Source organism: Corapipo altera, unplaced genomic scaffold (genome assembly GCF_003945725.1).
Source record: "Corapipo altera isolate COAL_440 unplaced genomic scaffold, ASM394572v1 175, whole genome shotgun sequence".
Lineage (NCBI taxonomy): Eukaryota > Metazoa > Chordata > Aves > Passeriformes > Pipridae > Corapipo > Corapipo altera.
Window position 1 is genome coordinate 276,757 of NW_020884942.1, and position 14,695 is coordinate 291,451.

The following is a 14,695-nucleotide window of genomic DNA, read 5'->3' on the forward strand; positions in this document are numbered from 1 at the left end:
CGGGCGGTTCTCGGGGGGCCGAGCCCGGTGCGAGCGGTGCTCGGGCGGTTCTCGGGGGGCCGAGCCCGTCCCGTGAGGGCGGCCGGGCCCCCCGTCCCCCCCGCCGCCGGCAGGGGGCGCTGTGGCGGCGGGCGGGCGGTGCAGTGCGCGCGGCGGGCGGGGGGGGCGCGGGTCGCGCCGCCGGTCCTGCAGCATGGCGGCGGCGGGGGCCGGGGCTGCGCAGCCCCAGCCCGGGACGGGCGCCGCCGCCAGCGCCGCGCCCGAGGAGTCGTCGGACAGCGAGCCGGAGCAGGAGCCCGGCTCCCCGCAGAAGCTCATCCGCAAAGTCTCGACGTCCGGGCAGATCCGCCAGAAGGTGCGTGCGGCGGGTGGGGGCCGCGGGCAGGGCCTCGGGCTCCCGGCAACGCTGCGGCCGGTGCTGCCTCCGCGTCTCTCTCGGTGCCGCCGCCGCCTCCCCGTCCCTCCCGGCACGGTCCGCGCCGCCGCCATCCCGGGCCGCCGCTCTGGGAGTCGCCAGAGACGTCCCCCAACCCTCCCCCTGCGGTCCGCCACGGAACCCCTTGAGCCCGTCCCTCAGGGAGCTGCCGCCGATCCCCCCCACACCCCGCTCCTCTCCTCCCACAACGACCCCTCAGGGACTTGCCGGCGGCCACCTCACACCCCTTAAACCGCCCCTCAGGGATCTGCCGCCGACTCCCCCAAACCGCCCCTCGGGGACCTGCCAGCGACCGCCTCACACTCCCCCAAACCGCCCCTCAGGGGCTCGGCCATTTCCCCCTCACCCGTTGCTGGGAAGGTCTTTAATTGTAAAGGGGTTGTGTTAAAGGGTTTTATTTATCCCCACGTTTTCGGTGACACCCCCAGCCGCCCCCCAGGGACCTGCCGGCGACCCACACCTCAGAGACCCCCTGAAAACAGCCCCCACACTTTCCATGGACTTGTGGACCCCAAAATGCCTCGTAGGGATCCTCATAACGAACTCTTTCTCAAGTGCTCGTTAACAGCTGCCCCCTAAATGCCCTTCAGCATCTGCCAGTGCCCCCCAGACTGCCCTCAGGGGCTCCTGCAATTGCCCCCGACCACCTGGCTGGTTGCCATCCCCAAAGTGCCTCTCTGAGCCTCCCCAGTTCCCCTGCCCAGTAGCCCAGCTTAGGCCACCCTCTTCCCAGTGCCCAGGTTCAGACCTGCCCGGGAGCTTTTCTATTCCGACAGTGATCAGTGTGCCCAGGCTCAGCAGGACGCTGCCTTTCCTCTTTCCTTCCTTACTCTCTTCTCCTGTAATATTTTCTTGGAGTCGTAGAAGTCAGATTTGGGCTCCCTAGTGCTGCACCATGGTATGAACTCTTAACGACATCCTGTCTCTTCCCACACCGTGAGGCTGCATCTCCCCTTTTCTCCCCATGTCACAGTTGCCAGGGGCTCCCTCCTCACCTTCCTGAGAACCCCTGCACATCCAGGCCGTGGCTTCCTGTCACACTGTGCCATTATCACTTTCCAACACCCCACTCCTGTGGTCCCGTTGGACTTGGCATAAGTCACTGGCTCATAGTTAGAGCTCTGCTCTGGAAGGTGCAGCCCTTGCTGTTATTCCCTACAATCAGTGTGTTCTTCCCTCAACATCTTCCCATCCTTTTTGTGGTTGCAGCCCAATTTTCCTCATCTTATACTGTGCTTTTACCTTTCTGTAGCCATGTAGTGATGCTTAGCTTTCTGTCTGGTCAAACAGGGATCTTAGAGCTGGTTCCTCTTTGTTCCCAGCTTTTTCTGTCCTGCTTTGCCTTCCAGGTAAGGGTCACAGTCCTTTCCACCGGGATTCCTTTGGCCCAGTCATATTTTACCCCTCTGTTTCTTGTTCTGGAACGATAACACCATTTTTAGGGGCAGTACCAGCATTCTGCAACTACAACCACAGCTGTGGTTCCTCTGTATTGTTACTGTAAGAGAAGATGCGAAGATTTCCTTCAGCCTTAGGCTGGGAACCACCCATAGGGAGTTTCCCTTTTCTGTACTATTTTTATTATAGCAGCATGATTTTTCTTTGTAGCCATTAAGCTCCTGTGTAACTCTTGCACTGTTAGGTGATGTGTTTCTGCTTAGAAATACAAGGTTAGTGACTGTGCCATCACGTGCCTTGTGATCCCCTTGTCTCTGCAGCGTGGGCAGGCGCGGTGCAGCCGTGGGGATGCAAAGGCTCGCTCGGCACCGGTGCTGCAGCTCGGTGTTGCTTCTCTGGTATTCGTGGCAAAGGAGAGTAAATGTCTCTGCACGATGCAGTGTCTGAAGCATTATTCAGAGGGATCTTTTTCCTGCTGGCTGGTTTGCCCTGCTTTCAGACACAGAGCCTGTCATCGTTTTACTGCTCGTTGTTGTTTTGCCACATGGGTCCTGGTTCTGCAGCCCCCCTGACAAAGCGTGGCCGTAGGGGGGGACACAACAGGGCTGCTGCCCTGTGTGCAGCGTGCTGCTGGCACTGCCACTGGCTTCTTGGGGCGAGGCACTGCAGGTCTGGGCTGTGAGATTGTTCTTTTGGCCACCCTAGGAAACCCTGGAGCCCTCTAAACTGGTTGATGTTCTGTATCAAGCAGATTTCAGCTGTACTGTAGCACCGGGTGACCTGAGCCAGTCTGTTCTTCTGCTGAGAAAAAAGATAAGACTTTGGAGTTCTTTTCCTGCATGCAGAGTGCTGAATATTAAGAATTTGTCTTGCTGGAGATCGGATGAACCTTGTGATTCTTAACACCACTTGTGGCAGGGGTCTCGTGGAAAGGGAGGAAGGATGCTCTAGTCTGTCTACATGGTGGTGTTTGTGATGAGACACAAGGACTTTCTCAGTAGAGTGAGAACTCTTGCTTCCAACAGGATGTTAGAGATGCTAAGATGAAAGGTGCACTGGATTGTATTTTTGTTTGAATATAGCAGAACACGTCTCCCTGTCCCTACTTAATAATTTTCCCTGTTTTACATCACTTCCTGCATCAGCATGGCTGGAAAAAGCTGTTTGCATACACAGCCACTTGTGTATGCAAACATAAACATGGTGACAACAAGGATTATAAACAGATATTGTCTACAGCTATTAAACATGCTCTGTGCTAATCTGCAGAAAACCTTTGACTAAACAGTGTCAGATTTTCCAAGTAAGCCCAGGTATTATGGTATCAAGGATTGATTTGTTCTGTTGCTTGTTGATGTCTTTTTGTTTCACCATTGTCCTTTCTACGTGCTGCTGCATGTATACATTTTCCTTGCCTTTGGGGCAAGGAGCAAAGACAACTTTGTGAGTAATCACAGTTTTGATGAGACTTTGAGGAGCTTGCTTCCTGTGTAAAGGCAGACCTAATTCTGAATTTGTTTGATGAATGACAGAGTGCAGACTACTGTAAGCTGTAGAAGCTGTTGGACAGGTCTCTCAGTGACAGTGAGGGATGCAGGCAGACTTTTACTGCGGCCTGAGGATATAAATCTCTTCTGACCACATCTTTTGCTGCAGTTAGCTTAGGATTATGCCTGTAAGTGCAGCTAAATCTCCATGGAAGCTTACTGTTATCACAGCTTGAGTGCAAAGTCTGCTGTGGCCATGGAATTCCTCAGAATTTACTTGTTTGTCACAGTTGCAAACACTTTGAAGTTATGTTTTCCTTCCACTGGTCCTGCCATCTGTTTTCCTAAGAAATGCTTTTAAATTAAGCTGCTTGCCTGCAAGACCATAAAATGTCATTGGACTTGCTTCTGAGCCCACAGGTTGCTCATCTGTGTTTGGCTGAAGTAGGTTGGTGTGGCAGTAGTGGGGCAAATGAAGCTGTTTGGATGTTTTGGGACTGAGAGCTTGGTGTGCAGGGTCTGAAGGCAAATCACAGCTAACATCTCTTTAGCTGAAAAATCTGTCCCTTGTGAGGCAGAGGGCAGAAGGAGGAGTGGAAGGCTGAGTGTGCTTGTTTGCTTTTAACTAGAAAGAATCTTTGAGGCAGAGAGGAAGGTATAAGGGAAGCACGTTTAGCAGTCTTTTAATTATTATTATTCTGGGTAAAGAAGAAAACCTCATAGGATCAGGTATAGCAGGTGGTGTGGCTGCCCTTGTCTCAGTTGGCAGAGAAGCAGAGGCTGTGTAACGTGTTTGATCTGTCATTTTTAGACCTGTCAGGCTTGTACCAGCATCCACCTGCAGTGTGCTGCTTTTAGCCCCTCTCTGTTGGTGCAGCTGCAGAAACTGTTGGTGGGCTGAGGTGCAGTGTCTTTGAATGGATGGGAATTAGGAAGGAGATTAAATAAACTAAGAGAGGCAACAGCAAGATCTTTCTCCCACCTCCTGAGCAGAGCTGAGGCCTCAGCTGGAACCAGCTGGAGTGGTAATGTCATCTCATTGTCACTTGGCATGGAGGGAGGCACAGGAACATCCAGAGTGGTCCCGGGAGCTGAGGGTGTGAAATGGAGGAGCACAGCACCTTGTACGAGCTCTGACAGTGAAAGGTGCTTCTCCCTTTGGACCTGACCTTTCACTGCCAGTGTCACATCACAACCCCTGGAGAGCAGGAGGGTGGATGGACAGGCCACCTTCCTGTTTCATTCATCAGTTCTGTGGGATGTCAGTGTGCTGAGCTCTCAGTTTGTTTACCAGACTGGATTTCAGCAGCGTCCTTGGGTGGCATCAGGAGGACTTCTTGTTTAGACTAGTTCAATCTAAGTTCTGTTTACTTTCACAAGCTATTTCTCTCTAATATTTTCATTTTTATAACCATTTATCGTTGCCTTGAACTTCTAAAGACAAGTTTGCAGTATATATTTCATCAGAGTTGCAAACAGAGTGAGCAGCTATCCAAACTGTCTGGGATATTGGAAGCTGTCTAGCTCCAGTAGCAGAGATATGTCAAGTTAATTTATACTGTGAAAAGCAGGATAAATTAACTGGTACTGAGCATTGTGCTGTGGTGGACAGACTGTTCAGTATCTGAAATAGCACGTTTCTGCTCTCTGTGCTGTGTACCAGGTACAGATGATGCCTTTTGTGCTATGGGAAATTGTGATTCCCTCTCTGATCAGCAGCTTTGAGGTCTCAGAGCCACCCTGCAACATAAAGGCAAAAAAAAAAAAAATTGGGAGGAAGCATAATGTTTCTATTCAATTTTGTGCAACTTTCCAGAGTAGACTGAGCCCTCAAACACATGGTGGGCAGCGTGGGCAGCTGAAGAAAGCTCATTTTGTTTCTTCTTGTACTGCCTATTAGATAAAATGTCTGTTCTGTAGGTAAAGAAGTGTTATTTTTATTTCTGGAGGGCAAATGTTTAAAGGCTTTCTAAGATGGGATTAGACTGAGGAAATTGGAGAAGTTTATTAGTTTGAAATACAAGTATTGAAAGAAGTATTATGATAAGAGGCAAAGTATTTCAGCAAAGAGACATTATAAAACAGATGAGGAAGGAATTTTCAGGAATTTATGGCTTAATTCATATTCTGTCTGTGGCATCTTCCACTAAAACATATTAAAATGTCTGTCTGGTTTTGGTTTACTGCCTTCTAAGAGTATCTGGAAGAGGACACTTTAGGAGCTTCATGTGTCATACACGGTGGTGGCTCATGCTTTAATCCAGGTAGAAACCGTGAACTCTTCACTTAAAGAGAGGGAATTGTTGCAAAAGACAGGTTTTTGTGATTGAACAGAAACTGAACATCTCGGGTGCAGGTTTTGAGGACATTATTTTCTTGGATTAGCAGCATGAACAGCCTGGTTTGTTCTCTGAGCACTGAGGACAAATGTGGGGTCGTAGGCTGAACGAATGTTTCTGCCCCTTGACTCAGTCTCCCTTCAGTTTGCTCTGCTCTTCAGGCTCATCTGCTCTGACAAAATTGGGAAGGTTCCCAACACTGTGTTTCCACTGCTGTACTGCAAGTTTGCCTCGCTGCTGGAGAGTTTTGGATTCTGTATGAAAGCAACAGCTGTTACTTCCTTCTTAAAAAAAAAAAAAAAACAAAAACCAACCCAAACTAAAAAAATCCCAGCACACAACAAAACAAAGCACAAAACCACACGCACTTGTAGCCTTTCTCATTCCTTCTAACTATAGATCAGGTTCCAGGAACTAAAGAGCTAACATCAAACTCTTGCATGTTTTGAGAGCACGGATTTACTTAAACCACATTGCTAAAAAGTACATTGCCAGGCTGCTAATTATTCTCTCAAATAAAATTACAGACAAAATAAAATAGGTATTAAATGTTTTGGTTGTTTTTTTTTTTTTTAATAAAATTAAGTCAAATATTTAGAGTATTTCCCCCCCATCCGAACCCTGTTGCTAGAAAATATCATTGTTATTTTACTTTGGAGGAGTACTGAATTATAAATGCAGACTGTGAAATGTGTATCTCCAGATTACCTGATTAGAAAATCCAGTGTACCATATAAGACATGACATAACTTTACCTTCTTTAATTACAAATCCAGTGTGATTTTTTCTAAAATAGCTGATATACCTGCATATGTCAGAGGAAGCAGAAGTGAGATAGAGAGGGGTTTTGTATTCCCTACTTCCTGGAAAGCTTAAGGTTTGCCCTAAATATTGGCAACAGCAGCATTGGAAATTTCACAGCAAAATACTGTCCCAAGTGAAAAGCACCTTCCTCTTGGAATGTGGTTTTTTTCAAGGTTTCAAATGTGCAAACCATTATTTGAAGGAATTTTTAATTAACTCTCCAATGAAACCATTTGTTCCCTGCTTTTCCCCCACTAAGTGGTTATTGCTTCTTGTTTCGCTAAGAATTTATGTGTCTCTTAAAGAAAGAAGCTGCTTCTGTCTGGTTCTGCAGCTCCCTGGGATGGTTGTGCAGGGGCAGGTGAGCAGCTGGGGCAGCAGCAGTGGCCCCCAGCAGCTGCCATGGTTTGTGTCCCTTCCCCACGTTTTGTCTCAAAGGCTGCAGAAAGCAAAGCTTTCTGTGCGTGCCCCGGTCAGCAGAGCTGCACCTCTGCAGCACAGCCAGTGCTTCCCAGGCAGTGCTTCCCAGCCAGTGCTTCCCAGGCAGTGCTTCCCAGGCAGTGCTTCCCAGGCAGTGCTTCCCAGGCAGTGCTTCCCAGGCAGTGCTTCCCAACCAGTGCTTCCCAGGCTGTGCTTCCCAACCAGTGCTTCCCAGGCTGTGCTTCCCAGGCAGTGCTTCCCCAGGGTACCAAGCCTGCTGTCTGCAGTTCCTGGCCCACACTGCAGGAGAGCAGTTCCACTGAGAAGAGCTAAAGCCATCTGTCCTCCTCTCATCCAGAGAGGAAAAAAGTGCCTTGCTGGCTACAACGTGACCACTTCCAATTCAGATAATTGATTAATATGTAATTACTCTCTTTGGGTTCGGAGCAGATATTTTTGTTTCCTCACTATCTTATTGCCCAGTTGAAAAGTTTTACATCTGATACCTGTTTTGATGTTCTGGTTTGCCTCTTTTGAGAAAGGAGACGCCCTCTTGACCACATGGTGTTTGCATCGAGCACATTGTACTGGGGTCTTGCAAACCTTAATAAATTTATCCATTTAATTTACTAACGAGGAGAGGTGATACCACCTCAGTTTTCCACGAGGGGGATGGAGTCACATACTTCTTGTATCAAATGCACAAAATCACACAGGGCATCCCCAGATCTGGGAACTGAGGCAGGTGCTGCAAGCTCCAGGGTCATGTTGTGACCTGTGGGACAGCTGCTGTCACTGCTCCTTGAACAACAGAAATGTGATAATAGAACGTGGAGGGTGAGCTGTGTGCCCTTCAGACTGCTCTGGGCTGGAGCAGGGCAGAGCACTCTTTTGAGAATGTGTAGGTCTGTCACTGAGATTTTATTAGAAATCAGGATTCTGGCCCCTTCTGTTCAGCTGAAAGTTAACAAAACGGTGTTCCCAGGGCTGTGCTCATCTTTCTTGTTGTTGCTGGTGCTGGTTAAGATGTCTTGGCATGGTCAAAGGTATTTGCAGGACATTAAAACAGGGAAAGTGGAAAAACAAATTAAAAGCTTTGGAGTATCCTTTAAAAACTATGTTAAATAGATGAGGAAAAAAAAACTTAAAAGCATAGGTTGTTTAATACATAAATATGGAAAATCTGATAGCGACAGTTGTTACAGATGAGATAAAAATAAGTTCTAAGATACCTAAGTATTAATTAAATGGCCAAAGACCAAAAGCCACTTTCTTCTCTGGCCCCACTGTAATACCAGTTGGAGTAAAAGGATGAGGATTGGGCCCTGCCTCTGCCAGTCACCACCAAATAAGGCTCTTTGCAGAATTCAGTAGCAGAGTTGATGGGAATCCAGACACAGTGGGAGGAAGCTGTCTTTGTAAGGGCAAAGGATTCAAAGGATTCAGTTTTCTTCCTCAAGGTGTAACTTTCGCTTTCCCGTGTGCTGAAGTTCTCCTACCAGTATTTGCTGCTGACTTTTCCTTCCTCCTTGGCCAAGATCTCCGTGAGGTGTGATGGTGTGGGAAGGCTGGGGTGGTTATGGTTGGGAGGATGAGATCCACAGCTGTATTCTGGCTGTGCTTTCCCTCACACTGGCTGTTCCTGCACTCCCACCCATCGTGCCTCCCCAGCCTGACACTCTCCTATCAGATGGCCCTGACAACCTGCTATGGTGAGAGCCCAGCTCCTTCTACCTGCTGCTGGAGAAAATGGGTTGACTGCGGTGTGTTTTGGGAGTAACTTGTCTCTGAATTAATAAAAGTGTGACTTAAGCTCTAGTGGTACTGGCTGCAGCATTAGAGGGTTCTATGGACAGGCTGTGATTCCAGATGAGGTTTTATTGCTGCATCTCAGCAGCAGAGCCACGTGCTTCTGAGTTCAGATGGGGGTTCTGTGGTGCTGGTGAGTAGCTTGGGGACAGGCATGTCTTGGAGATGAAGGTTTCATAGCAGGTAATGTGTTTTGACATTTTTTGTGTTTGGGGAAAAATGCCCCCAAGGAAGGGATGTAGTTGTGCATGTGTAATTTTAGATGGTAGAAAAAATAACTGTCAAATTTGTCGTGTTTGTTCTTAAATGTATAAAGTTCACATTTAATTAACACCCTTTAACATTTTATTCCATTCCAAAGTTTTCAAGTAGCTTTGAAACTGTTGCCTTTTTCCCTTTGGTTATCTCTGTGGATGAGTTTGAGCCTTTACCTTCCAGCTTTACTATGGTCTGACTGAAGCTTTGTGCTCAGTTCCCCTCTTGAGATAAATGTGTTTGGGAAGGATGCCTAGAGCCTATGGAAAGCACACTGAGGGCTTAAGTAGTTAGTGTGCCAGGAGTTGTCCAGTTGCTAACTTATCCCAAATCCGTGTACTGGTGTGTTTTTCATTCTCTCTTCTAAGTAGCTGACCAGGGTATTTATCTGTTTTAAGTACTTTGCTTGGAGCTCTCTGACTGAGCTCATTTTGCTAGAGAGCTGTGTGATGATAGGCTGTATTTTGTGTTTCCTTTCCCATATACCTTTTTATGTGCTTTCAAATTTGTTTTCCTTTGTGAATTTGTTCGCTTTGGGTCTGTGACTGTGAGTCCCTTTCAGAAGAGTCATTCAGAACAGTAGCAGCTGAACATGGTATTGAAAAGGAGCTGGTTCAAAGACCTGTTCTTTGTTTACTGGCTGCAGCATGAACTAATGAAGAATGAAGTATTTGAGCATTTGTCTGTGCCAAGGCAAATTCAAGCCTTTTCAGTATTCATTTGATACAAACTCCTGTTTTTCACTGCTGATCTGGAGAATGAGCTTGCATTTCCTGTTTCAGTGCCCTCCCAGCTCTGTGTGGCCCAGTCACTGCTCTCTGCTGTGGACTCTGCTGGGCTCAGGAGTGGCAGGGAGGCTGGAGGAGAGCTGTCACCCTCACTCTGTGTGGAGTGCAGCTCAGTCAGCACAGATGGAGGTTACAAAGAGGAGCTTTGGGAGCATGGTTGGTAGGGGACTTTTTGCAGGCTTTCCCATGTGGTTGTATAGAGGTCTGTGCTGTAACCTCTCATGGGTGCTTCCCAGTTTATAAGGCAGAGGTTACTAAACCAAAATGGAGTGAAGCAGTGCACACTGAGGGCCTGGCCAGTGTCCCCTTCATCAGCGAGTGCTCGGCTGCTGGTACTGGATCACTGGCTCACTGCCCCAGCTTCTATTTTGACATTTGATGCCTGCAGCTGACCTCTGATTTTCTTTTCTTTCTCCCTCTTCTGGAGTCCTTTTGTTGCAGTGAGTTCACATATTGTCTTGTCCTTTGGATACCAGTGAAAGAAATCTTAATGCCATTTTCATTTTTTCAAGAGCCAAGTGCATTTAATGTAGAATTTCCAAATAGGACCACACAACCTGTAAGTTCCTTGTGCTCCTCTATAGATCTGTATAACTCTGTGTGTCCCATACTTAGAATTGCTGTACTTATCCAGATTTCCCCCTTCCAAGCTTCCTGGAGTTAATTTCCAGGGTGTGACCACTGTCTGGTGGAAGGATGTTGCTCTCGGATTAGCTTGTTAACCCCTACCCTCTTGACCTTTCATGTCTTATTCTATGGGGTTTGTTAGATTTATTCCTGTAGTTTCTTTGTTGGATTTACTGTGTTTCGGTTGATTTCTAAATATTTATTAGTTCCGTGTTTATGACCACAAAGAGCTTTTATGAAACCAGGTACTAAAACTGTTTTACCCAAAACAAGGTACAGCACTCCAGATATGTACCTGCCCTAGCGTGGCAGGGCTGTCTGGCCATGTTTAAGCAACCACAGATCTACTCCCATTTTTTTTGCCACAGTTTACCCAAAATCAGTGACTAGATGAGATAGTTTGGTGGTGGGGATCAGCTGTCTGTAAAATTCCCTAGGAAGCACATAGGAAGATAGCCCCTCAGTTCCACATCTGCTTTTGTGTTTTGTTTTCTCCTCTGTGCATTTGGTGCTTTCTCAGTCAGTTACTTGTTGTTTGGCATCAGTGCCCTGCTCAGTGTTTTATGATGCATACAAATAAAAGCAGCGTGTGCCCTGAAGTTTTCACATTCTGAAGACACATGGAAAACAGAGAAATCCAGATGCTGAGGACTTCAGGTTTGGGATTCTTTGGTTGCTGTTTCGATAGTTCTTTTTCTGCATTGGAAAGAAATACCAGTGGAGCAAAATTTTTGTTTTAGATATGCTCACTGAATAACTGCCCCTAAGAATATGTCATGACCTCAGCAGTAAAAGAGGGTGCATTGTTCTTCCTGTGTCTGGATTGAACACAGTTTGGACCTGTCTGTGCCAAGGGACACTTGCCAGCCTGGCAGGTAGGCACGGCTGACAGTCACCCTCAGTCGGGCTGATAGGGCCTTGTTGTCCAGATTAGGAGATCAGTTTTATCAAGAGCCCTACTTCCAAATGGGGCAATAGGCTTAAGCTTCAGGAAAGGATTGCCTGCTCCTGTGTTTCACACAGTGAGCAGTACTGAGTGCAGGAGAACAAGGGATGTAACCTGAAAGCAGCTGAAATCTGTCGTGGTTGTTCCTGACTTTTAGTAGAACCACTCATGTTGTCAGTGTAGAAAGCACTGAATCTGTGTAGGCTGTCTCTGACCTCCTGACATGGGTTACTGGGTGCAGGGACACCTCAGATGAGCAGTGCCACAAAAAACACAGCTGTGTCTTGCTGGTTTTGTGAATGGCTCCTGTTAATCTTTTGGCTTCTTGTTCTTATGAGGTGGGACTGTGGGAAGGGGAAGCAGTGAAGCACAAGGCTCCCTCTCTTAAGTCCTTGGTTTAAGTCCTCTGAGATGTTTGAAGCCATTCCTGTTGACAAAACTTTTCTTTCGTCCGTTCAGGATTAGGCCTGAACCCTGCACCCATCTTGACAGGAGAAATCTGAGAACATTTTATTTCTCTTCCTAAATGTCAGTTTTTAAAAGAGCATGAGTTGGGGGGAGGGTTGTGTATTGCTTGCCATGAACTGAATTTTTTTCTGCAGGAAGTTGCTTTTCTTCAAGGCCAAAGATAAATAGTAAAACACTAGAAATTTCCTAGGCCCTGCCTTTCAGCTGCCTAATCCTGTTCTTTGCAGACTTCATAAGACTCTCTGCTACGTGCAGTGTTGCTTTAAATTGTCAGGTTTTTTTGCACTGATTTGTAATATGATAGAAGGGGGTCACTGTTGAAACCAGTAGCACATCATTTTAGGCTTGATCCAAGAAGAGAATTCATTTTTTCACAGTGTTGTCTGCCCATGGAATGCCATGCCACAGGACACCACTGGAGAGGGACTCAGCTGGATAGCAAGCAGTCTGAATAGTTCCATTGCAAACAATTTTAGTATTTATCCTGGATAGGATGCATATAATCAAACCTCATAACGTTTCAGGGCAGTAAGTTTTCCTGTGGGATCCAGTATATGACACTAAAAATAGATTTAACTCTCTCTTTTCCTTATGGGAGAAGAAATTTCACTTTTATCTTGATGAAGTACATGCCCAATAATCTGATCAGAGTAGGTCCTCAATTAAAAAGCTGCACAGAGGCTGGTGAGCAGAAGTAACTGTTCGTCTCCCCCCGATCTTTCATTTGGTGTCACTTTGCAGTCAGGTCCTTTCCCCAGTTCATTTTCTCCTGCTGCATTCCTCTGCGAGTAGCAAGTCCTTTGGCTGTAGAATCAGAAGAGAGGAGGAGAAAGGCAGCAGCGTCTGCATCATTTTATAAACTCATCTTGATCTTATCTGTGGCCCTTTCCGCCCAAACCCACCGAGCCGTGCGTGGTGAGTGCCTATAAATAGCTGCTGCTCTCGTGCAGGGATGGGCAGCGCTGAACCAGAGCCGTGTTTGCTCTGAGCAGTGCAGCGCTGCTGCTCTGGCCTTTCATGTCTGAGCTGGGGAACTGAGGTTTTCTATACATAGAGCCTGGCAATGACATAAATGCTGCTTAGGGCGGAGCAACGTGACCCCTGGGATTGTTGCCTTTTGGTAAAAAAAAAAAAAAGAGGGTTTAAAAGAGGAATGGAGGAATGCAGGTCTTGTGCAGAGGTGAGTGAGCCCAGCCGAGGTGAGGGAGCCCTCGGAACCGAGCGGGAGTGGTGGGAGCTGAGGGGAAGCAGAGACCTGGTGGCTGCTGGTGGGCTGGGCAGGAGTGTGAGCGGCCACAGGGCCACTGCCTGAGCCTGGGGAGTGTGGGGTCTGGCTGACCCCATCTAACCAGAGCTGTAAATAAGCATTGCAGCAGAGCTCCGAAATCTCCACCTGCGAGTTGGTTTGTTTTTTTTTTTCATCAGTCTCCTGGCTGACTTGATATCTTCAGACTTTGCATCCCAGGAGTCTTCCCCAGGATTTTTAGTTCCTCTCTGACTTTGGTTCAGGGCTTTGCAGAGTTCAGAATCTACTTTCTCTGTCTCATTTTTTAATTGTATGTATTTTTTTCCCAAGGAATCCAAAAGATCACTCCATGTTTCTGTTTTAATCTGGAAAATCTCCTTCCACTTTCCCATTTTCTTCCCTGTAAAAAGTGAACTGCAGAAATGTGTGATTTCTTTAGCATGGTAATTTGGATGCTGTTGCTTTACATTTCTCTTTTATACTCAGGTGCTGGAGGTTAAAGTAACTCATCAGAGAGACATTTATATGTATATGTATATATTTTAGTGGGTCTCCACAGAATTGGGCAGTGCTGTTTGTTCCATTTGACATATGGAGGATGGAGACACGGAGAGTGAAAATTGCTTTATAACTCATGAAAAGATCGTTGCAGAGTAGGAGCACGAATGCACTTTCCCGGTTCCAGGTGAATGCCTTCAGCTCTGGCCTTGCCTTTAGGACCATTTCAGCAAGGGATGCTGTTGGTCCAGTCTTTGCACTCCATTTTCTCTTTTGAGGCTTCAGATTAAGATGATGGCTGAATTTCAGATTCTTTACGTAACACCCGGCTCTAAGGTGGTTTAACATCTTGTTTCTGTGTGTTTAACTTCCGGACCCTAAAGCCACTCCCAGATGCCTTATGGCTTCTTAAAGAGTATTCCTACTGCTGTGTCCCTGCTGTGGCAGGTGGTGGAAGATGAGTGCCAAGATGCCTTTCAGTGACCGCTCCAGAGCTGATGTGGAGCTGGCTGTTTGCTGGTACGAGCTTGGTCCAGGATGGTGCATTTTCATTTTCTGTTTCCACTCTGCAGGCAGTGCCGTGGTGCTCTGCGAGTCCCGGGGGAAGCAGGCACACTGAGCTGCTGTTTGCCTGAGCACTGGCAGGTATTTCTGCCAGTGTGCAGGGGCATTTGTGAAACAGAACACTGGGAGATGGGGAGGCTTGAGCTGTGCTCACCTTGGAATTGGCCAGGTCCCAGGATCCAAGATAGGTGAGGTTATTCTAGGAGATAGGGGAGCTCTCTCCCTTTTCTGTTTCTCAGCACAGTGGAGGAAGACTAGAGTGGCTTTTGTCTCCAACAGCTCTCTTTGGGATCTGTGGGTATGTGGAGCCCGCTCCTTCCCTGCTGATTTGGGAGTAGAGGCTTCACCGTGGGGGTCCAGATCATGTGATCTCCCAGGCCAGTTTGAGGATGGCTCTGTCTGGCAAGAAGCATGGATTGGTAGATGGATGTTTCTCCTTATTGTCAGCATTTTTTCCAAGTGCTTGTTGAGGAAACTTTGAGCTTGGCAAGGGCCAGCGTATGTGGAAAGTATTAAAATCCGCAGCTGTTTCAAAGAGGAAAGACCCACATTAGAAATACATATAGCATTTTAAAAGCAAGTTCAATGCCCTGGAAAGGATTTCCAAAAT

General features: G+C 47.3%; 1 protein-coding gene across 5 annotated transcripts in view; it reads left to right on the forward strand.

The window, feature by feature from the left end:
• The first annotated feature begins 180 nt into the window (after positions 1–180).
• Positions 181–14,695, forward strand: part of DGKD (diacylglycerol kinase delta) — a 61,538-nt gene continuing 47,023 nt past the window's right edge. For 4 of the 5 annotated variants that reach the window (XR_003530699.1, XM_027661973.1, XM_027661974.1 and 1 more), the window contains exon 1: positions 181–355. Coding sequence is in view for 4 of the 5 variants with exons in the window: in XM_027661973.1 (XP_027517774.1) it covers positions 194–355 (162 nt within the window). In the remaining variant the exon portion in view is untranslated. Of the gene's footprint in view, positions 356–12,930; positions 12,958–14,695 lie in introns of those variants that run through there. The other variant, XM_027661975.1, reaches the window with a different exon arrangement.